Source organism: Hibiscus syriacus, unplaced genomic scaffold (genome assembly GCF_006381635.1).
Source record: "Hibiscus syriacus cultivar Baekdansim isolate YM2019G1 unplaced genomic scaffold, ASM638163v2 tig00110415_pilon, whole genome shotgun sequence".
Classification (NCBI taxonomy): domain Eukaryota; kingdom Viridiplantae; phylum Streptophyta; class Magnoliopsida; order Malvales; family Malvaceae; genus Hibiscus; species Hibiscus syriacus.
The window spans coordinates 987095-1010208 of NW_024062729.1; the positions used below are offsets into that span (position 1 = coordinate 987095).

The following is a 23114-nucleotide window of genomic DNA, read 5'->3' on the forward strand; positions in this document are numbered from 1 at the left end:
TCAGAGATATAATTTTTTTTTTTTTTGCTATTGCTACCAAAGTTAAGCTCTGACCTTTGTCACGTGATATTGTTTTTAATTATTATGGGTCACTTATATTATGAGAAATTACGAAGCAGAGAAAGAAAAGAAAAGCCCCAATAAGAAAATAGCAAAATAAACTAATTGTAACTTGACTAGAAATTTTACTGTATGACAGTCTTAATATACGATTAAAGAAATACGTTATTGGCTTTGTTATTATTTTTTTAACAAAATCGATAAAAAAGTTACCAAAAATTTACTATTTCTACCTAAAACATAAGTGTTTTTTAACATTTCCGGTAAAATGCCTAATAATAATAAAACTTATAGAAAAAATAACAAAACTGGTAGCGCTTTACCAGATATGTTAACAAAATCGATAAAACACCCAATAATAACAAAACTGGTGGAAGTAATAATGTTTTCGCTAATTTTTTATCGGTTTGTTAAAAAAATAATAACAAAACCGATAACATCTTTCCTTAACAATATATTAAGGCTGCCGCACGTGGGCTGAAATGCCATGAAAATAAAGCTTTGGGATAAAAGATATAAAAAGCTTTAGCCACGTGATCTATGCATGAACTTAAACCAGATTTGATACCATAGGAAAGGAATTAAGCTTTTAAAAATTATATTCTCTACTTCACCAATCAACGTTAAGCATATATAGCAACGTATTATTTAATTTTAGAGCGAAGGCTAAACTATGCGTTTAGTATCTAAATTATTCAGTTATAATATGTTTTAATATTTAAGCTTTCAATTTTTTTAACTTAAAAAGTTTTGTTTTTATTTCATTTTAGTATACATCGTTAAAAACTTTTGGGATTTTTTCATTTTAGTATTCCCTTCAAAATTAACGTTAAGTTTTGAAAAATAAATAAATAAATAAAAGTTTAGGTATTAAAACGGACTAAAATTGATAGTTTAGGTACTAAAAGCATTAAGTTTTTAACAGCGGGACACTAAAATGAAATAAAAACTAAACTTTAGGTATGATTTTGAAAAATCGAAAGTGTAGGTACTAAAACAGACTAAAATTGATAATTTAAATACTAAACGTGTATTTTACCCAAAAAAATAAAGATTGTAGTATGAACAAAGAAAAGGCAAAGTAGAAAGAAAAGAAGGAAAGAAAGGGAAATCAGTTTTGTTTGTTCCACACCAGGTTGATTCCATATAGACGTATGTAAGAAAGCTGAAAAGCTTAAACCCATCTTTTTTCTACTTTTTCAACTCAGTGTTTCCATTTTCATTACATCTTTTCTCACTATATTCGACAAAGTTGACATCTTTATTGGTACATATATGTGTCATGATGATGTTATGTTATCGAGTGCTTCTTTTCACTTTGATTCCCACTGCTCTTAGGTATTGGATTCTTTGTTTCTGTTTTTGCATTGAAATTTTGCAATGTCAAAGGTTCTCTGTTAAACTCATTCTCTTTCGTCTGTTGATGGATTCTCTCGGTGCCTTCACTTTCTGGCATTGCGTGAAAATTTTAAATTCTCGTATAATTTTGATATTTTTTATAATTTTTATTGATGATATGTTTCTGTAGGCAGTGTTTAACCGTTCTTTTACTCATGTCCCTTTCGAGTTTATCACAGTAGAAGCCTAGTGTAGTTGCATTTGCCCCACATCGATTCGATTCCGTACGGCCCGTGATCTTTTCGTTTGAGTCGTGTCTCTCCGTTTAATCGGTTTTAGGTTCGATGCTAAACACGAACAGTAGAAGTGGCTGATGTTGATTGGTGGTATGCTTTCACATGTCCACCCAACACTATGGTTATAAATACAGATGGTCACTTCCTTCTTGTTTTCATTGCAGGCATTCAGTCTAAACCATTGTACCTAGAAAATTAGCAAGGATCTGCAATTCTACCATGAGCTCGGGTCAGAAACTTTTCATGTATTTGATATATTGCATTCTGAAATCTTTTGTTGTTTAACATTTTGGTTGCAATATTTCCAGGCAGCAGAACTAACCGAACATTCGAGTTCGGGAGGACTCATGTGGTCAGGCCTAGAGGAAATCACCAAGCTACAATAGTTTGGCTTCATGGTCTTGGTGACAAGGGCTCAAGGTATAGATGCTAGACTCTGATGATGTTTGCCATTTCCTGCAGTAGTTTTTCTTCGATTGTGGTTTTAAGATCGAACATTAACTAAAGGTTTCGTTCCGAGCTGGAAAAGAAAAGCTAGGTCCCTCTGGAACTATTTGGTTCTGGTAATCAGCAGTTCCTGGGACATGCATGGATCAACAATTTCCATGACTAAGAGTGTGAACCAACAGTTATCATCTGCATTGTTGTGTTTACTTCATATTCTTTCCTAGGCATATGCGTTGTTCGAGAATAACGAACTTAATTTTGTCTCGGAAAGAAAAAGAAAAGGAGACACAGAATGTCAACATGTTGTCAAGTTCTCTGTTTGATGGGAGACACCATTGTTGGTTTGGACAACCTTTAATTTAAAAGTTCATGCATATGCAAAGCTTAGGTCTGAGAATAGGGGACCGATTGTTAGACTACTTATTCTAATATGTATTTGTTGTCACTTATCATGAAGCCTCCCACTATTCATAAGGTTTTTTGCTCAGTTCTGAACTCGGGTTTGGGTATGTTGTTCCATACTGTTAAAGAATTCTTTCTTTTTGAGGGTATCGATCGGTGACTAAGATGGATATCTCCCCTTTTTCTTTTGGTTCTGCAGCTGGTCTCAGCTTTTGGAAAGCCTTCCCCTTCCGAATGTAAGTTAAACCATCTTTTTGCATCGCCCGACAGCTTTTATATATATATATGCAGATGGAACTTGCTTATCGGCTACCCTAACCGCCGAGTGGCTAGACCGTTTTTACTTGGTAGACAACTTAGATATGTCTCAGCTGAAATTCATTGTTGCAGATTAAGTGGATTTGTCCAACTGCTCCTACTAGGCCAGTGGCAATGTTTGGTGGATACCCTTGCACTGCATGTAAGATTTCTATTCCTTTCAACAACTAAGGTCTTTGTTTTTTTCTAAAATTAAGCTGACAAGTGCACTGTGTCTGAAAGAAACTCAAGTGTTTTCGAACATTACCGCGAGGATGATAAATGCAGCCTTATGTAATGTGTACAGGGTTTGATGTCGGAGATCTTTCGGGAGATGGTCCTGATGATTTGGAGGGTTTAGATGCTTCAGCAGCCCATGTTGCCAACCTGTTGTCCGGAGAGCCTGCGAATAGTATGTTTCTATCCGTAGCAACCTTCTAAAATCTTAAACCTATAATCCCATATTTCAAGAGGGCCTGAAAATATTTATGATGTGCAGTTAAACTCGGAATCGGCGGGTTTAGTATGGGTGCCGCAACTGCTCTCTACTCAGCCACGTGCCATGTATTAGGGAAATACAGCAATGGAAATTTGTACCCGGTTAACTTAAGTGCAGTGGTTGGTTTAAGTGGTTGGCTTCCATGTTCAAGGTTTGAAACTGTCTACCCAGATATACCTATACCCTATAGAACCTCATTTACACTCATTTATACCGTGTTACAAAATGGAACTTTGGTAGCTTGCATTCATGCAATTTATTCGTCTTTATAACTGCTAACTTCAGGACCTTGAGGAACAGGATGGAAAGATCGATCCAGGCAGTGAGGCGTGCAGCATCCTTGCCTGTTCTACTATGTCATGGCTTAGGTACTCAAAACTCTCTGAAATGAATGCTTCAATAACATATCTGTTAATAGCATGGAGAAAGATGTAGGAGTCCATATAATGATTCATTCTTCTGCTATAATAAGTTCATTCTTTTACCTTAATTTGCTTCCTCCAGAGTAGTTCACGTTTATTTTCTTCCTGCTGCAGGTGATGATGTGGTTGCATATACACATGGAGAGAGATCAGCTCAGGCCCTGAATTCAGTTGGATTCCGGGATCTTACATTCAGAACCTATAATGGGTATTTAATCATTTTCACCTTCATCACAAACCGTAGAAACACTCTCGAACAACTTCTTTACTAAAGAGTTTTAACTAAAACCATATTGCAATGCAGGCTCGGTCACTATACAGTACCTGAAGAAACAGATGAAGTCTGCCAATGGCTAACTGCTAGGTTAGGTCTTCAAGGATCACAGTCATAATACCGATCATTAAATTCACTGATTTGATAACGAGATAGAGAAGAATGAACTTAATCAGACTTATATGTGTGGACTAGAGACGGATGATAGAGAGAGAAGATGTTGGACATGGGGTATATGTTGCCTATCAGTCATTTTATTTACAGAATAAACTTTCTTGCAATGAATTCATTTTGGTTTACAGTCTGCTAGGGGTTTGTTGAATAGATTAATGATGGAACGGAAGGGATTTCAACTGCCATTCTTCGGGTCTAAGAAATTCTGGGTTGGTTGACTTATGTAAACTCAATTTACTTATAAAATACTACGAAGATTAAGATTCAAACTCCGAATGTTATCTCCTATAAATAGCAACATGAACCATCTGAACTAAACTTTTAATAACACGGTATATACCCCTTGGAGGAGAGACTCAAAGCAAAATTGTGATGCTCAAATCAGTGCCAATTATGGCAAGTAATCTACCAATGGAAAAAAATCATAATGAAAATGAAGCATTATTCAACATTAGATTTAATATCTCAAAAAAGAAGCAAGAAAAGAGGTTTGGACTTCGGATAAACTAAAATTTTATTTAGCATGGTTGAGCAGCAGTATGTTTGATGAGTCCCTCCTCTAATCAAAGAGGAATGACAACTGCTTTGCTTGCATTAGAAAATACATCTTAAATGAAAAATCATAACATTGACAAGGAAATGAAACAAATAGAGAAAGAAACAGAGAATACGGATCGGGAGGCAGAAGCATTTCTGCGAATTTGTCCACTATTATTATGTGGCCACTTTAACACCCGCATTTCAGAAAAGTGGGGGGAAAGGAATAGCATCAAATCATGCATATGAATGGCAGAATGCTATGTAAGTTAATATAGACCATAGGCAAAACCTTAAAGGTCTAAGTTTTTAAGAGCAAGGTAATCACCACTCTCTGGAGCCCGAATACATCCATCATGAAAATACCTGATGCAACATACTGCATAATATTGCAAAAAGTAGAATGAGTCAGTATTTGGTTACAACATTCACATGATAAAAGGACAACAAAATGGGGAACAACTTACTTAAAAATGCAGGTTCGATAATCAATCATTGCTACTATTTTCTTGCAAATTGTTTCCACTGTGAGTATTGCCACCTTTTGAATCAATGCAAGGAGTAAGAGGTGGGAAAGAAGGCACAGCTTTTAGTATGAATTTGCGGCCACTTCTTAATGGTCCTGAAGAGCTTGATCCAAGATGGTGCAAATTGTGAGGAGGTGAAACTCGCTTGCCATTTGGGGAACCTGCTTTCACAGGCTTAATGGCCATAGAAGTTTCTTTCAATATATCCGGCATACCATCCTCCAAAATGTCATAAAGCCCGTCATCAGCAGAGTCAAGCCCCTGAAGGTTTTTATTCTCATCTGATGGAGAGACTGGTGTAATAGGTGAACTATGCCAACAAAGGGAACCCCTTGAAGTGAGAGAACCACTTCTACGGTCCAATTGTAACCGTGAAAGGTTTGTCAATTCCTTTACTTTGGATGATGATGAGCCAATAACGATTGAAGGATGATTGGGCAATGGAGTGTGATGGAATTCTTCAGCAAGCACAACTGCCTTGTTGTAGCTGATTCCCTCACAATAAGATTCAGTATCCAAATTTTCTTTATTTGTTTCCAGAAGCATGTCATTGCTATCAGAAGTTCTAGGAGATCTTGGAGACTTTGCATAAGATAAGATGGTAAGATCAGAGTCAGGGGAAGGAAGGCATCTCCTAGAAAGATGTCTGGATATGGATGCTTTCTTTCCATGGCTGAAAAAAAAAATGGAAGTAATCAGCAATAAAGAAGTTGAATTGGTATTATTTAGCTTTTTCTTGAAGAAATTAGGAGGCCATAATTGTAAATCTTACTCTGAGCACTGGAAAGCAGGTGTCAAAGGTGTAAGATGGTGTGGATCACACAATTCAGAATGCAAGAAATCCTTTTTTGGTTTAACAGTCACTCTACTTTCCAATCTCTCTCCACCACTTCTGTTGATCATTTCTTCAGTCACACGACAATCTAGAAATTCAGCAATAAGGATTAAGGAGCATATTGATTCTCAATTCTTAATTACCAAAAGATGCTAATTTCAGCCAAAAGTAAACCCCAAAATGATGTTGGGAGGAGAGAGCATATTTCTTTAATTTCTAGTATTGCAAATGATGACTAGAATGCACAGGAAGACAAAATTCATGGTGATATTTCTTGAAACTCACCTTCCTTCTTGCCATAAACATTTCTACACCCCTCACATCGACATCCAATAGAGCAACCAACATTAGCCTTTTTGATATAAAAAGAAGATTCATGAGTCCAACAACAATATACTAAAAGAGAATACATAGAAAGCATGAAGATGATTCAGGCAGCCATGTATTTCACCTGGTAGCATTCACAATATTTTTTCAGACACATTGACCTTTTGCAATTGCACCCTTGTTTGTGTCTTGCTGAGGATGGTGTTTTCCGATTTCCATCTTCCTATTAAGGGAAATATGATCGTGAAATTACTAATAGGGAAAAGAAAAGTAAAGCAAAAGGATTTGGGCTTCACAAATTGTATTATACCATGTTGCTTAAAGGAAACTCAGTGAAAGGTTGCACAATCTTGGGAGCAAACGCTAGCGGATTACGTGATTCAATTTGTTTACGTGTTTCAAGAACTGTATCTTCATATTCAGGTCTGTTGAAGCAACCTTGGCAGCAACAAGGTTCAGCACAATAGATTCCAGCGGCAAAACAATCACAATAGCTGAGGAGGAGAAAATTAGCACATATTGTTGGTCAAACACATATAACTGGACTTCAACCAAGTAAAACAGAATTCACTTACAGTTTCAAACATTTGGTCTTTTTGCAATTGCAATGCTTGCAACCCTCACCCTCTGTGTTGTTTGATAGTTTCTTCCTATGGAAGCATAAACTATTAATGATCCTAATTATTAAGAGAAAGTCATAATTGTTAATGAACAAGAAGTATCAGAACAATTTGCCTTTTCACTTTGGGGCTTTGTTGGTCAAACACTTCATCACTATCTCTATCCTCTGAGCTAAACTTCCTCTTTGTATTTAGAGTCATGTTACATTCGATTGATTCCATGGCACTGAGTGATTCTGAAACAGCCGAATCTGCAATTGTACAAACTTTCACTTCAAGTGTTCCATCTCGAGGAGGAGCTGATACTTTCTCAAATGCATCGGAGCAGTTGTTCATGTTTTCAGTTGACTGACATGTTGATCTTACAGCCGGTGCCAGTTTCATGCTTGCACTTCCACCTTGAGCCATTGGTATAGCATTAACAATGCTGTTTAGGTGTAAGCCAATACCTGATGGCTTGGGAACAGTTAAGGAAGACTTTTCACCATAACACTGGGGAATCATGCTTATTGCTAACTGGGACAAGTTAACCAGTTGCTGTGTTCTAGATGCAACACTTAAATCAAGATGAGATGAACCCAAACCCTCAGTTTCTGAAGTTGTAGGAAATGATGTTGAAGAGCTAATATTATTTGCTAGATTTGTAGAAATGCAGCAGTTTGCTCTAGCTTCTGGTTGAGCTTCTCCAAATTGAAGGCAGCGCCTACTCATGCTGCGTTGGAGTTCACTAGCCTACATTAACCGTTGAAATTATTCTATAGCAAAAGGAAAATCTTGCAGCATTTAATAACCAAAAAAAGTAAAAGGGAAAAAAAGTTTCAAGAGAAATATGAATCCAGTAATCTATTTTTGATATCTCTATATCACGGCCACTTCAAATCCTTTTATACCTCGAGATCATGTGTCATGCTATGCACTGCAACATCTATATCCTCACCAACATTTTCAGCAAAATCTTCATATGACTGAACCCCCTGTAGTGATCCAGGCAGCTGTTGAAGGAAACCATTGCATCCATCGCCACAGTCCTCTACTACTTTCTGGCAAAAAAAAATATTGAGACATTATTCTATCTCCTAATATACATTGTACTATTTCCCAATTGGATGGGGGAAGATAGAAACAACTATTACCTGAGGACACAAGTTTTTAAACTCTTTTTCCTCATAGGAAAGATCAAATGAATCAGACTCAAACTTTTGGAATTCATCGGATATCCCTTGAACAGCACCTTGCTCGTTTTCAATCTTCAATGATTTGTCATCACAAGTTGACTTTCTTTCAATGCTTTCTTTACTCTGCCCAGACAATAATAGAGCTGCCTCAACCTCCCTCACCGCATTATTTTTGTTGCCAATTTTAATATTCTTTGAGTCCGCTAAACCATCAACTGATGATTGAAGCACATTACTAGATTGTTTCACATTTGAATTGATCGCATATGCAGAGTTCACACAGTCTGCTTCCACGGGGTCAGCCAAGTATTCATCAACACATCCAGAGGAGCTACTGGGTTGGACTGACACATTATCCTTGTTATCATCCTCCTTCTTAATATCAATGGCCAACCTTTCTTGCAATTCAGTAACAGATCTTTCTAAAATACAAGACTGGTCAGTTCTTTTCTTGTCCCTTTCACCATTTTGAGATACTTCCACCCTGGATGGCAGAGGCCTGGAAATAAGGTTTCAAGCAATCAGAACTCAAGAAAGAAGCACTCTAAATGGAAAATGATAAAGCCAAAATACAAAGGTGGGCAAACCTTCCAAGTGTGTTTATAGGAGGAGATGTAAATACGAGAGGGGGAGAATTGAGCCCAAGAAACCCTTGTGCTACATGAGGTGCTTTGTCATGTTTTATAGGAGACAGATTGCTAATGTAATTCGAAAAAGGGGACTCCTGAAATCAAAGTGGAAACTGAAAAATAAGAAATCTAATCATTCATGATAAAGGGGAATGACATCCATCCTTTCCTAAAAGTTATGCAGTTATCACAACATGAACTCGGAGAGAAGGTGCAGTTGCGAAGTACTGGATCTTAAAGAAAATCAGTTCTGAAGATGGCTTCATTAACTAAACAAATCATGAACTAGAAACAAAACAAAACACGACATTGTCACCTTATGCAAAACTTAGAACAACAAAATGTTAAACATTCAAGCATCATTTACTCATCAAAGAAACTTTCTTCTTTCAGACACCTCCAGTGACGGAAAAGCATCAATGAGGACAAATATAAATCTACTCCAAATATAAAACATCATCAAATTAAAGAACAATCAAGTCCTTGTAAAAGTTTTAGTTTCCCCCGACTCATTGAACCAAACCTCCCAATACCTCTAAATGATATATTTGGGGGGGGGGGGGATACTGACAAATACCCATTAAATCAGTGGAATCCTAGTCAACACACACAACCGATCACAACTCCGCCAACAAAATTAAAGTTCCACACTTAAACTACACATTTAACCACATTCAGTAAGCAAATCAAACCTCCCCAAACACAAATCTAAAACTTAGACCAATAAACAAAAACCACATAAAAATAAAAGCCAGAAGAAGATGTAAAAGATGAACTTGAAAGATCTCAAAATACATGAAATGTTAAGTAAAATAATCAACATCCATTATTTAAAAAAAAAAGAAAAAAAAAGCAAAGACAAATTACTTGAACTGGAGAAGAAGATGAAGTGGATGCTAAAGCAGAAGAAGAGGGAATTGGGGATTTAGAAGGTTTAGGAGAATCCATGCTTTGAAACCCTATTCCAAGATAGTCTCTGCATTTCTTCTTCTTTTTTCCCCCTTTTTTTCTTTTTAACCTCCAGATTTTATTATGATTTTAACGTTGAAAATTGGTTTTTATGATTTTTTTTTAGTTTTATACAATTTACCATCTAAAATCGAGGGTTTGTCAGCGAGACGTAGGCAAAGGGGGACAGAGGCGGGCATTCAAAATCCGAGCGGGAAACACAACAAACAAACATCTCCTCCTCGGCCCTTTTTAATTCTCTGGGCCTAACATTAATTCCTAATCCGCTCCATTGGGCATTCCTCTTGGGCCCCTCTAGATTTTAAAATTTGATAAATTGATCCTCAGAAAAGAGATGAGCAATTCAATCCCTATCAATTTCGAGAATGATAAATCAAAGAAAGTTGATAATGATTTTTATGTTTTCCTTCAATTTTGTATCACTTTGACTGACAATAATAATAAAATTAACCTTTGGCGTTTACATATTGTATTAATTTATACCGATTTCAAAATATTCAACGTATTTTTACCCAAAAAAACTTCAATATATAGGTTACATTTTCATAAATTTTGAGGCTAAATTTATTATTATGTTAATACTATATTATTACATTTTTTCCTTTTGACCAAAACTTATTGAACGATCTCAGTGATAAAATTAACCTTCTTTCGATTACCAATTCTAATGCTTCCAACACTTTTATTCTTCTCGTCGACCCTCTTTTAAGATCGTCGCCTTTTCGGCACCAACAAAAAGTTTTAGGTTGCTTGGAGGCGAGTATCTGAAAGTTTCAAATCTTGAATCATGTGAAGTACTTGCCAATTATCAATGCTGTTGTACACCCTTAATCTTCTGAAATTAACAATGACTGGTAAAATGGCTACCTAAACATCATAAAGGTTTTGATGAGGTGCTCTTTGGACCGAAACTAATCCCGTGTAGAAAGAAGGCGTTTCCTCGATACATAATCGACCTCTCCTCGTGCCCTACGCACCACAAGTGGCCTTGCAACTCCAGAATCCCTTTCATACCTGCTGTTTCCCACACAAACTTAAATAAGCCCAGAGCCCTTTCCAATTGCTTAACCCCACTCCAAACTGTCTTCTCCTCGTTTGAAGTTAGAATTCTTCCCGTGTACTAGGTAAGCTTATTCTCGGAACCATTCCCTTAAACAGCTCCACACAAATCCACTTCGAGATCTCTAACCTGGCCATAGAGGTAATACAATAAAAGTGTGAATAAGCACTGTGATGAGTGTCCCAATGTCTTAGTCAACTTCTTCTGTATGAGGCTTTCTTGGTGCCTAGCATCCTTATATCCAATACTATTATCAACTAACACATCCCTAATCTGAGAGACACCTCCTTTCATTACCTCGATCTTTTTCAAATGGTAAAGCCGGTCCTTTTCACTCTTAAAACAGTTAATGAGATCGTTAAACATCTCGAAAACATCCTCCCATTTACGTGGAGAGTCGACAACTTTTGCAGGCGAAAGCCGAATCCATGAAGCGGAATCAGGGTCACAAGAACCAGCTGATTCGTCCAAGAACTTAAGGCAACTAGAAACTATCTGCTGACCCATCTTAGTTCCTTCACTTGGGAATTGGCAATTCAACAAACCAATCTCTGTTTTCAATTCGTTCAATATTTTCTCAAGGGCACCCGTCCATATCTTGTGTTGTGTAACCTGTGGACATATCGTTAGACGCACCGACTTCCTCTGTTGAGCAGTAACATTCAAAACATTGCTCACCGTCGTTAATGAATTCACAATCATGGGCTCCCTTTCACTAGGTTTACCGAAACAGTCAAATGCAGGGATTTGTTTCTTTAGCATTAGTTGAACTTGATAGGGATCCGATTAAAGACCCTCATAACCGACTTGAAAGTATTCATCCTACGTTCAATGAGATCATCACCGATGATTGAATCGTCATTCACATTCACAAGCCGTCCATCAACTAAATCCACATCTTCTAACAAGTGGGTTAATCTTGTCAACTTCGGAAATGCTTTTTCATACCATTCATAAGGCAACAACCTCTTCGTTCGAATCACCAGTGCAGTGATATAACATTGCATTAAAATGCAGAGCACCTTTTAGCTTCATTTCGCAATACTTTGCATTTTGGAGAACCCTCTGAACAACCTTAAATGTCCTCATCAGTTAGCGAAATCTTTACTGTGATATATCTAAAAACCCGAACCTCAAAACCACTGATACTAAAACAACACAAGTACATCACCCACCAACATCAGCATTAGTTCTGACTTGCCATAGCTTCTTCTCAATGCTTTTCTTCCTCATTCACTGTTACATCCCTATAGATTTCACAACTCTTGCTATAAACAAAAAGAAACAACTAAAAACAGAAACCAGTATAGCTAAAAGAGTACAAACAAAACAATATCAGTTGAGCAACAAATCATCCTCAAAAAGCAAAAAATTGAAACAGTGAAAACCCAGATGGTAAAACATGAGAATAGTAAAATCTAAGCACCAACCAAACTGAGAACATTTGTTCAACAATAAAATAAAAAATAAACCACAATTTTAATCCCCTAATTATAAGATGTATTTTCTGTTACAGCTCATAGGAGTGACGTAATAATAAAACTCGTATTTTTTTACATTTTATTTTAATATAATCACAATGTTATAAAATTAACTCGAAAAATTATTATCTTATTTTAATTTATTCTTTCTATAATTTTTTTTTTAACTTCCCTATCATTAATCTTCGCACTAGGGTTTTATTTGTAGTTATGATCGTAACTGTATGTTTGTGATATTCGTAATTACTATAATAATATTTATTATATTTACAATCACAATAAATAAAACTTATAAAAAACGTAATTGCAATCGTAATTTAAATCTATGTCGGCTATAAACACCTATAATTGGACGTAAAAGATCACTTTTTCGCCATTTGTTTGATTATAACTAGGGGAGAGCGTTTGATCGTGACAAGTCGAGTCGAGTCAAAAAAATTTAAGTTATTCGAGTGGATGAGTTTTATTTTAGAACTCGAAGTTGACTTTAATTTTTTTCATGTCGTGTCAAGTCGAATCGAATTTTCGAGTCTCTGTTAAATCTAATTGTAAATGTTTATAATATTATATGATTCAAATTTAAATGATTTTTTGTAACCATATACAATACATATATATTTATCCATTTTTTTCGTGTGTAATGTGCATACATCATATAAAGTTGATAGACTCGACTTAAACTTGAAAATCAATTCACTAATTACTAAATATTTTGAGTTTTTTGAATTGTATATTATAGCTCGATTTGAACCTGAATTTTTTTAATCGAGTCAAGTTTATTAAATTACAACTCGGAGTTAATTCGAGTCGAGTTTTACTCATTTTTTTATTAATCTATGATAAATATACAATAGTACTTATTAAAAATAATTCTCAATATTTTGACACGTAATATTTATAATACTCGAATCTAAATCTTTAAGAGATAATAATGTTTATTTTATCACATAAGTTGAAATGATCGTCCAGCTCAGTTGGTAGAACACAAAGTTTTTAATTTTGGGGTCGTGGGATCGAGTCCCACGGAGGACATTTTATAATTCAGAGGTCTCTTACGAAAGCTACTCTCAACCTGGCGTTGGGGGTAACCTACTATCCTACCTCCCCTTATCGTATTACATATGAGAATAAAACTCGGCTAATTTTTTATTTTATCACATAAGTCACTCAAAAAAGGTACAAATGTCCTAGGAAAGCAAAGTGGTAGTTGGAACAAGTGAAAAGCAGAATCAGACACGTACACGGAGCGGGATCATGAACGAGCAATGGAGACGAGAAAGGCGTGCTCGAATTAGGTGGAGAGCACAGTTAAGCGAAACTTTGAACTTCCACGTTGCACGACGAGAGAATAAAGTTCATCGTCGCCGCTTTCATGGAATGGAAGCAATGAATCATCAATAATGTTTACTTCTTAAGCATTTCGAGTTAGTGATTTAATATTAACATCACTAAGTGAGTGATTTGGTGCCTTTGAAATACCTTTAAAATCCGTCCCTAAATTTATTTACATTTAATATCTCAACTGTTAATTTTATTCCGTTTTGGTCATTTAAATAAATCGTACATAACGTTACGTTTTGATTTTTTTTTATAAATTGTCATTAAAAATAAGAAAAACATTTTCTTGGAAGTTTCAATAATGACATGCTATTATCTCACAGCGATACATCAATATTACTATTAATTTTTCAACGACGGGTGATCAAAATAAAATCAGGAGGTAACATTATGTATGATTTTGAATCAAAAAACATAACGACCAAGACAAAATAAAAGCGATAGTTGGAGAGCTAAACATGTAATTTACCCATAATCTTATTATTTGATTTCTATTTTAGTAATAATGTTTCGACGACGGGAAGTATAAGGGACAAAACCTAACATAAGATTAAAAAAAACAATTTTATGTGCAAATGAAAATACGATAAAAAACATAATATTTTAGGTTAAATGTAATCTAAAATATTATCTTATTCGTAATATTTTTAATTCAACTAAAAATATTATATTTTTTAATAACATTTTAGACTGATAACAAAAAATATTACATTTTTCGTAATATATTAAATTCAAAAAAAAATATTAAAATATTATAATATTTTATATTATGTTTAACCTAAAATATTATAATTTTTATCATATTTTCACTTATAATCAAAAGATATTTTTTTAACTTTATGTTACACAATAGAATCATCTTTATCAAGATGTTTGATTAGACCTTAAAAATTTAAGAACAAAAAATGTGATTATACCTAAAAATATATATTTAATCTAAAATGGAGATATTATAAGTCTACCGACTGCCACTGCCACTGCCACTGCAACAGGTGCGGCAGATGGGAAGTACCGGCAATAGCCGGTAATTTTAAGAACAGGCTGTAACCAACAACAAAAGAGGACACGTTTAGAATGTCTTGTTAATTTAATATATATATTTTTAAATTGTCCTTTCCGTTTCCAAAGAAAGAGGAGGTCTCATCTGCATTAATCTTAATATACGATTAAAATAATATACTATCGAAATATTTTTATTATTTTAGTATTTCAGTAAATTATTACTTAAAATATTTTTTTACATAAAATATTAATATTAAACACTACTGAAAATATTAAAATAATAATATTTTCGATAAAATATTTCCTTAACAACATAACTATCCAAGATACCGGATAACGAGCAGTGGTCAACACGGAGTTAAGACTGTTTTCTTTGAGTAGCCAATGGAAGTTTGACATGTCATCGAGAGCACTTAAGCACGCTCGAAACTCCTTCCACGAACGTGGCAAATTTATTTTAATATATCTTAATATTTTAGTAATCGAGTAACAAATATAGCTATATAAATTATATTACCTGAAAATAAAATAATAATTATAATTTATAAGAAACTAATTATTCTTCAATTTAAAATTATAATTATATTTGAAAGTAATACATTTGTATGATTATTATAATAATTAGTTATAATATACAATGATTAAATTATATAGAATTGGAGAGTAGAGGGGCTCTTTTTTTATCAAATATACTTAAAAATCATTAAAATAACAGTCATTCACAATTGACTGTCGCTATCATATTCTGTTAGCCGAAACAAATTTTTATAAATTAATGTTTTTTTTAAAATTACAAGTTTAATTCGTAATACCTAAATAGATTATTTTAAAAATGTATTTTTTTATAATATCAATTTTAATGTTTGTTATCGACCGTCAATGATTATTATTTCGTTTATTTTATATTACACCTTTTGTCTTTCTTTTATTTTTTAGTTTTTTTTTTCAATTTTGAATAAAAATTTCTATCTTTGTAACGTGTTTTCCATTGCGCTTCTGACACCTTTTTTAATGACTTTTGGTACATTTTTCTCACACCTTTGCAATCGTTTTGGTGCTCACAAAAGACATTCATAATATTATTTTTTGATTGATTTATCGGTGATCATGTATAGTCAGATCCCCTATTTGGTAAAATATTATTTGTCGATATAATCAGAATTCTATAGCGAAGTAGCCTGCCATATAGTATGGTTCACTCACCACTCTTTTATCACATTAAAACGTCTCGCTCGGTAAAGACAACGAGTTTTATGAAATGCTACTATTTTTTTTTGCATTGGACGTCATTTTCAAGGGGAAAAATCTTTTTTTTTTTTATATTTGAGTTTAATATTTTTAGTTTATATATGAGTTTTTTTTGCGACTATTGTCCTCATTTCTCTCTATACTTGAGTGTATTATAATTATGATTTCTTCCATTGTTTTTTATTAATGAAATCTACTTGCCATTGTTAAAAAAACATAATTTTAATTTTAAGACCTAAAAAACTAGTAGAACTAATGACACGTTAGTGAAAGGATCAAATAAAATGATAATTATAATTTGGCGACTAATATATAAAATATTAAAATTAAGGAAACAATTTAGAATGGGTTCATAGTTTAGAGATTAATATAGAATATTTTAAAGTTCAAGGATCAATTTAGAATGTAGATTATAGTTTGGAGACATCCTATGCAATTAACCCTTTATATAAAAAAGGACAAAAGGCTAAAAGCTGAGCTAGCCAGAGCAACTGGTTCAACCGGTGGAAATCCTTACATCAATAATAAATAAATAAAAGAATATAAAATAATCACACAAAAAAAAGCGATAAATTGACAAGCCATTGAGCCCAAAGATCGAGAGAGCATTGTACGAAGACATAGCTGAAATGAATACTTGAATAGAGAGAAGCAGGGATATGGCGTCTTGAAAGGGAGAAGCTTGTCTTTTCTCAACCCTCGCCTTACTTACATTCTTTGATCAGAAACTCTTAATCTGTTGATCCTCGAAAGAAACGAAAAAAAAGACATGGAAGCAAGTGCCGGAATGGTGGCCGGGTCTCACCGGAGGAACGAATTGGTTCGGATTCGCCATGATTCTGATAGCGGGGTTTGTATTTTAAGTTTTTTCAGTTTTAATATCTTTATTTGATTATAATTTTGGAGCCAAAATATCCGAGTTTGTTATCAGCGAAGTGATTTTCCAGTTGAAAATTTTAGACCATTTCATTGATTTGGAAAATGGGTAGTGATTGTTTTGATCTAAATGTTTGGTAGGTTGAAGTTACTTTCAGTCTTGACTTGGTGTTTTTTTAAACCCTCTGTTGACTGAGTTGCTGAAGAAGTGGGTACTGGGTAGTGATATTTGATTCTGATTTTTAGAGTAGAAACACATACGATAATTGTGCACTTGATATTATGTTTAAGCTGATGAGTTAATTTGGGCGCTCAATTGTTCAGAAGATTTCTAAACAGTGTTCATTATCCTTTTAAAATGCAGCCTAAACCGCTAAAGAATTTGAATGAACAAACATGTCAAATCTGTGGAGATAACGTAGGACTCACTGCTGCTGGTGATATCTTTGTTGCTTGTAATGAGTGTGCTTTCCCAGTTTGCCGGCCTTGTTACGAGTATGAACGAAAAGATGGAACTCAGTGCTGCCCCCAGTGCAAGACTAGATATAAGAGGCAGAAAGGTTTCTGCTTGTTTAGTTGTTTCTTTTTTGAAATCCCATTTTATGATTTCGCTTCTATGTTTCTATATCACTGGGTGACGAAGTAAGTAATATCTGAATATTCCAGGGAGTCCACGAGTGGAGGGAGATGATGATGAAGAAGATATTGATGATCTGGAAAATGAGTTTGATTATGCTCAAGGACACGGTATAACAAGAAGACAATGGCAGGGTGAAGATGTGTATCTTTCATCATCTTCTAGACTTGAATCTCAACAACCAGTACCCCTTCTCACCAGTGGCCATGTGGTAGGCATTTACATAGTTAGCTCCATTTTCAGGGTGGCCATGTTACAAATTTGCATGGAGCTTCCTCAGATGCTTATTTGTTTCATCTTTTATTACCCTATTTAAGGGGTAGTTGAACACTGCTGTTTTGATTCCTGTGTTCTCCAAGTTCTAAAAATCAAGTCATACAATGTGGTTTCTCCTAGTCAGATTTCAACTGACGAAACCAGTTCATGCTTTCTTGTTTTGTAGGATTTATTGCCATCACTAAATTTCCTGAAAAACTTTTCACATCTTCACTGCAGTTATATACTTTTCAATCTCACTATTTCTTTTCTGTCATTTTGTAATTTTCTACTTAGTGCTCATTTCTTCTTACTGATGGGCCATTTTTTTAGGTTTCTGGAGAAATTCCATGTGCTACACCAGACAATCAATCTGTGCGAACAACATCAGGTCCTTTGGGCCCTTCTGAAAAGAATGTTAGTTCATCGCCTTATATTGATCCAAGGCAGCCAGGTGAAATATTTATTGAGTTTATCTACAACCCCTTTTCTCATTCTTTTGAACGGGTTTATGATCTCATTTGATAATGTAATCTGTTTTTATAGTCCCGGTCAGAATTGTGGACCCAACAAAGGACTTGAATTCTTATGGGCTTGGAAACGTGGACTGGAAGGAAAGGGTTGAAAGTTGGAAACTCAAACAGGATAAAAATGGGATGCAAACAACTAATAGATACCCTGAAGGGAAGGGAGATATAGAAGTAACTGGTTCAAATGGGGAGGAACTGCAAATGTGGGTATATCTTGTGTGAAATAAAACAAAAATTGATTTACTCTGATCCCAGAGTGCTTTTCTGTATCTTTATGACTGTGTAAATTACATAAAGTTAATATTTCTTCATCTTAATTGCCCCCTAATTTTTGGTTAAAATTTGACTTTGCAGTATTACCATTTATTATATTTCTACCTCTAAAGGCATGTATAGGTTCTGCATAAAGAACATGATTTTTGCTCTCTTGCTCTCTTCTATGCATTCCATGCGTGCATTTGTTTTTGGAGTTTGATAGTTCTCCTACCACAGGGCTGATGATGCTCGTCTACCTTTGAGTCGTGTGGTGCCAATTTCTTCATCTCACTTGACCCCTTATCGTGTTGTGATCATTCTTCGGCTTATCATTTTGGGCTTTTTCTTGCAATATCGTGCGACTCATCCAGTAAAAGATGCATATCCATTGTGGCTAACATCTGTTATCTGTGAGATTTGGTTCGCTTTGTCTTGGCTTCTGGATCAGTTTCCAAAATGGTATCCCATCAACCGCGAGACCTTCCTTGACAGACTAGCCTTGAGGTCTGTCCTATTACTTATCTAAAATGTTTGTTTTTTTTCTGGACGAAACACTCTCTTCCTCTCTCTATGCCTGTGTGTGTTGGTGGCGCTGTTGATTGTTATCATACCAGTAACAGTGGTTGGCTTTATTTTATAGATATGACCGGGAAGGGGAACCATCACAGCTAGCCCCTGTAGATGTTTTTGTCAGTACAGTGGATCCTCTCAAAGAGCCTCCGCTTATCACAGCAAACACTGTCTTGTCAATCCTTGCAGTGGATTATCCTGTGGACAAAGTAGCTTGCTACGTTTCAGATGATGGTTCTGCTATGCTGACTTTTGAAGCCCTCTCTGAAACTGCAGAGTTTGCAAGGAAGTGGGTGCCCTTCTGCAAGAAGCACATCATTGAGCCAAGAGCTCCTGAGTTTTATTTTGCTCAAAAGATTGATTACCTAAAGGACAAGATACAGCCTTCTTTTGTGAAGGAGCGTCGTGGGATGAAGGTTGGTGTAAAGGTGCATTATTATGTTTGTTGTGTGTTATGTTGTTGAATATATAAAAGGTATGCCAAAGAAGTTCTTTAAATCAATAAGTTGACACCTTTTGATTTTATAAAATTTTATTTGATGTTTTTGGTTTGGCTGTTGACAAAAACCATTTAGGTTAAATCTGGGTATCTATCCTAGAATTAGATTTTCCTCTAGACGATACAAGTGTGGTTTATATCTTGAAATGATTGAATTTGTAAATAGAAGAATATTTTAATTGGAGATAACAAAGGGAAGAAAATACATTAGTTGAATCTTAGTACCTTATGAAACATGATTTCATGGACAGGCTAAAATAGTGTCGCGTTTATTAACATATTTAACATGGAGAAGCTGAAAATTTCTTTCTACAGAGAGAATATGAAGAATTCAAGGTGCGGATCAACGCCCTTGTTGCCAAAGCTCAGAAAATGCCCGAAGAAGGTTGGACAATGCAAGATGGTACACCATGGCCCGGAAATAATCCAAGAGATCATCCAGGAATGATCCAGGTAATCCTGCTATCAAGTTGTATTTGTTAAAATGGTCAAAGAAGGTTAACCCCCATTTCTTATTTATGATATTTTTTTGTGGAACACCAGGTATTTTTAGGTCATAGTGGGGGCCTTGATACCGATGGAAATGAGCTACCTCGTCTTATCTATGTTTCTCGTGAGAAGCGACCTGGCTTCCAACACCACAAGAAAGCTGGAGCTATGAATGCTTTGGTAGTGCCCATTCTCAGCATTTTTTTGGTTTCACAAAGTTCCCCTTTAGTTTTCATATATGTCCTCTGGTTTTTCTGGATCACTCTATAGAGCAGTGAATATCATAAATGTATCATGTGGAAGTGCTATAGAGCAGATCTTTATGATCGCATGCATAACTTTGCAATGGTCCTACTATTGTCTATGCTAGATATTCCTTACTGAGGAGTGGCAAATGTCTCACATAGATGTGGTCACAATTTCATCAGTAATACCTGCACAGATCTTCGACACATGCAAGTTCGTAGAGGTAGAACCATTTTCATCTTCTAAACTTTTTTATCTTCTGATTGCAGATTCGAGTTTCAGCTGTGCTTACCAATGGGGCATTTTTGTTGAATGTTGATTGTGATCACTACTTCAATAACAGTAAAGCTCTTAAAGAAGCAATGTGTTTCTTGATGGATCCTGTCCTTGGAAAGAAGACATGCTATGTGCAGTTCCCTCAACGTTTTGATGGCATTGACTTGCACGATCGATATGCCAATAGGAATATTGTGTTCTTTGATGTATGGCCCAATTGAGTCGTCTTCAGGATAACATTTCTTTTCATTTATTAATTTGTTAATGGGGACCTGTAGTTCATTTTGTACTATTATTTTGCAGATTAACTTGAAAGGTTTAGATGGTATCCAAGGCCCAGTCTATGTCGGAACTGGTTGCTGTTTCAACAGGCAGGCTCTGTATGGGTATGATCCAGTTTTGACTGAAGCTGATTTGGAGCCAAATATCATCATTAAGAGTTGTTGTGGTTCAAGAAAGAAGGGAAAGAATGAGAATAAAAAGTACATTGACAAGAAAAGGGCAGCCAAGAGAACTGAATCCACCATCCCTATATTTAATATGGAAGACATTGAGGAGGGTGTTGAAGGTATGCTTGCACAAAAATCCTTTTTTTTCTTTCTATTATTGCTTCTAATTGGTCTTTTTTGCTCTGTAAAGCACTAGATCCGATCAAGTTGGCTTATTCATGAAATTTATCTTTTCCAGCATCCATATTGTACATGTTCACTGAGAAACTGATTAGTATAAAAATAATAGGACCCTGGATGTTTCATTTTGAGTAATTTGAGTGTTAATTCATTGTGTTCTGTAGGATATGACGAGGAAAGGTCTCTTATCATGTCGCAGAAGAGTTTGGAGAAGCGGTTTGGTCAGTCCCCAGTATTTATTGCAGCTACCTTCATGGAACTAGGAGGCATTCCGCCATCAACCAATCTTGCAAGTCTTTTAAAAGAAGCAATCCATGTTATAAGTTGTGGCTACGAGGACAAGACTGAATGGGGCAAAGAGGTCTGTTTCATACCCTTTAGTAGTATCTAAGCCAATGTCCCTTTTTATATGCATTAACATAGGATGCTTTTTTTTCCTGTTACCAGATCGGATGGATTTATGGTTCTGTTACTGAAGATATTTTGACTGGGTTTAAGATGCATGCTCGTGGGTGGATATCAATCTATTGCATGCCTCCTCGTCCGGCATTTAAGGGGTCTGCCCCTATCAATCTTTCTGACCGTTTGAACCAGGTTCTTCGATGGGCCTTGGGTTCAATTGAGATTTTGCTGAGCAGGCATTGCCCCATATGGTATGGTTACAATGGAAGATTGAAGCCTCTGGAGAGATTAGCATACATTAACACCATTGTTTACCCCCTTACCTCTATTCCTTTGCTTGCTTACTGTACACTTCCGGCCTTTTGCCTCCTGACAGGAAAGTTTATCATTCCGGAGGTAAACGATTACCATGTCTTTACTTTTTGCTTATGACATACCTTTGTCTTAGACCCGTAACCCTGCAATCCTCTAAAAACGTTTTCCCGTATTTTAAGGATGCCACAGGCTCTGATGCTTTTCCTCCAAATTTTATGCAGATAAGCAACTTTGCTAGTATGTGGTTCATTCTCCTTTTTGTCTCCATTTTCGCTACTGGGATACTTGAGCTTAGATGGAGTGGTGTCAGTATTGAAGATTGGTGGAGAAATGAACAATTCTGGGTCATTGGTGGGACATCAGCTCATCTTTTTGCTGTCTTCCAGGGTCTTCTGAAAGTGTTTGCGGGAATTGATACCAACTTTACCGTCACTTCGAAGGCATCTGATGAAGACGGCGAATTTGCAGAACTCTACGTTTTTAAATGGACATCACTTCTCATCCCTCCTACCACAGTACTCATTGTGAACCTGGTTGGTATTGTGGCTGGTGTATCTTACGCAATAAACAGCGGTTACCAAACATGGGGTCCTCTTTTCGGCAAGCTTTTCTTTGCCATTTGGGTTATCGCCCATCTCTATCCTTTCTTGAAGGGTCTGGTGGGTCGTCAAAATCGTACGCCTACAATCGTCATTGTGTGGTCCATTCTTCTTGCTTCCATCTTCTCCCTACTGTGGGTGCGCATCGACCCCTTTACCACCGATGCTACAAAAGCTGCTGCTAACGGTCAATGCGGCGTCAACTGTTAGTTACATTTTCGGATCTTTGTGCAGCGGGAAATGCTTCCTCTCCTTCTAGTTGGCTACCATGTATATAACAAAAGAAGATGAAGAGGTTACAGCCATATGCATGATATTAGTTATGACTGTATGTGTGTGTGTATGTATGTATATACATGTATGTATCTGTAAAATCATATACGGGATGGCAGATGGAGACCTAAGACCAAGGACATCTTAATCTTGTTCACTACAAGGTGGTATTGATGGTCTAAACATGTTTTGATGTTATTGTTATGTTCATGAATCGGCGCACTCTTAGATTTTTTAAATTTTCTTTTATCTTAGATTTTTTTTTTGTATTTTCTATTACCATCTAATTTCGTATCTCTTAAAATT

At 35.5% G+C, this 23114-nt stretch overlaps 4 protein-coding genes across 6 annotated transcripts; 2 read left to right on the forward strand and 2 right to left on the reverse strand.

The window, feature by feature from the left end:
- Positions 1 to 182: 182 nt before the first annotated feature.
- LOC120124297 (cellulose synthase A catalytic subunit 1 [UDP-forming]-like) lies at positions 183 to 23018 on the forward strand. Of its 3 annotated transcripts, none has more exons than XM_039143004.1 (15): positions 183 to 190; positions 16725 to 16807; positions 17198 to 17393; positions 17500 to 17681; positions 18059 to 18179; positions 18272 to 18458; positions 18748 to 19014; positions 19151 to 19496; positions 19895 to 20032; positions 20123 to 20248; positions 20584 to 20796; positions 20894 to 21158; positions 21384 to 21580; positions 21667 to 22017; positions 22158 to 23018. In XM_039143004.1, exons 2-15 carry the CDS (start codon positions 16727 to 16729, stop codon positions 22743 to 22745), a joined length of 3258 nt encoding a protein of 1085 aa, XP_038998935.1. In that variant the 5' UTR covers positions 183 to 190; positions 16725 to 16726; the 3' UTR covers positions 22746 to 23018. The 3 variants fall into 3 exon arrangements, with proteins under 3 accessions (XP_038998935.1, XP_038998937.1, XP_038998936.1); XM_039143006.1 differs by lacking the exon at positions 183 to 190 and adding an exon at positions 11994 to 11997; XM_039143005.1 differs by lacking the exon at positions 183 to 190 and having other exon boundaries at positions 16560 to 16807.
- LOC120124303 (acyl-protein thioesterase 2-like) lies at positions 1794 to 4337 on the forward strand. The gene is made up of 9 exons (XM_039143011.1): positions 1794 to 1923; positions 2003 to 2114; positions 2743 to 2779; positions 2934 to 3003; positions 3148 to 3252; positions 3340 to 3490; positions 3625 to 3707; positions 3876 to 3969; positions 4066 to 4337. The coding sequence occupies exons 1-9, from the start codon at positions 1914 to 1916 to the stop codon at positions 4151 to 4153; spliced, it is 750 nt and encodes a 249-aa protein (XP_038998942.1). The 5' UTR covers positions 1794 to 1913; the 3' UTR covers positions 4154 to 4337.
- LOC120124298 lies at positions 4684 to 9882 on the reverse strand. The gene is made up of 12 exons (XM_039143007.1): positions 9727 to 9882; positions 8818 to 8954; positions 8189 to 8729; positions 7946 to 8095; positions 7171 to 7787; positions 7011 to 7085; positions 6746 to 6929; positions 6560 to 6658; positions 6394 to 6460; positions 6046 to 6196; positions 5214 to 5946; positions 4684 to 5125 (listed from the first exon to the last, which is right to left on the reverse strand). The coding sequence occupies exons 1-11, from the start codon at positions 9805 to 9807 to the stop codon at positions 5235 to 5237; spliced, it is 2814 nt and encodes a 937-aa protein (XP_038998938.1). The 5' UTR covers positions 9808 to 9882; the 3' UTR covers positions 4684 to 5125; positions 5214 to 5234.
- On the reverse strand, positions 10979 to 11650 carry LOC120124239. The gene has a single exon (XM_039142944.1). It carries the CDS (start codon positions 11648 to 11650, stop codon positions 10979 to 10981), a length of 672 nt encoding a protein of 223 aa, XP_038998875.1.
- Positions 23019 to 23114: the final 96 nt, after the last annotated feature.

Coding starts and splice junctions, on each gene's coding strand:
- LOC120124303 (XM_039143011.1), top strand. Junction 2,115..2,742: donor CTTGGTGACAAGGGCTCAAG/GTATAGATGCTA, acceptor TTGGTTCTGCAG/CTGGTCTCAGCTTTTGGAAA. Junction 2,780..2,933: donor AAAGCCTTCCCCTTCCGAAT/GTAAGTTAAACC, acceptor TCATTGTTGCAG/ATTAAGTGGATTTGTCCAAC.
- LOC120124298 (XM_039143007.1), bottom strand. CDS start 9,807: ATGGATTCTCCTAAACCTTCTAAATCCCCAATTCCCTCTTCTTCTGCT. Junction 8,730..8,817: donor CCTATAAACACACTTGGAAG/GTTTGCCCACCT, acceptor CCTTATTTCCAG/GCCTCTGCCATCCAGGGTGG. Junction 7,086..7,170: donor CAAAGCCCCAAAGTGAAAAG/GCAAATTGTTCT, acceptor ATGCTTCCATAG/GAAGAAACTATCAAACAACA.
- LOC120124239 (XM_039142944.1), bottom strand. CDS start 11,650: ATGCTAAAGAAACAAATCCCTGCATTTGACTGTTTCGGTAAACCTAGT.
- LOC120124297 (XM_039143004.1), top strand. CDS start 16,727: ATGGAAGCAAGTGCCGGAATGGTGGCCGGGTCTCACCGGAGGAACGAA. Junction 20,797..20,893: donor GGAATATTGTGTTCTTTGAT/GTATGGCCCAAT, acceptor ATTATTTTGCAG/ATTAACTTGAAAGGTTTAGA. Junction 21,581..21,666: donor AGACTGAATGGGGCAAAGAG/GTCTGTTTCATA, acceptor TCCTGTTACCAG/ATCGGATGGATTTATGGTTC.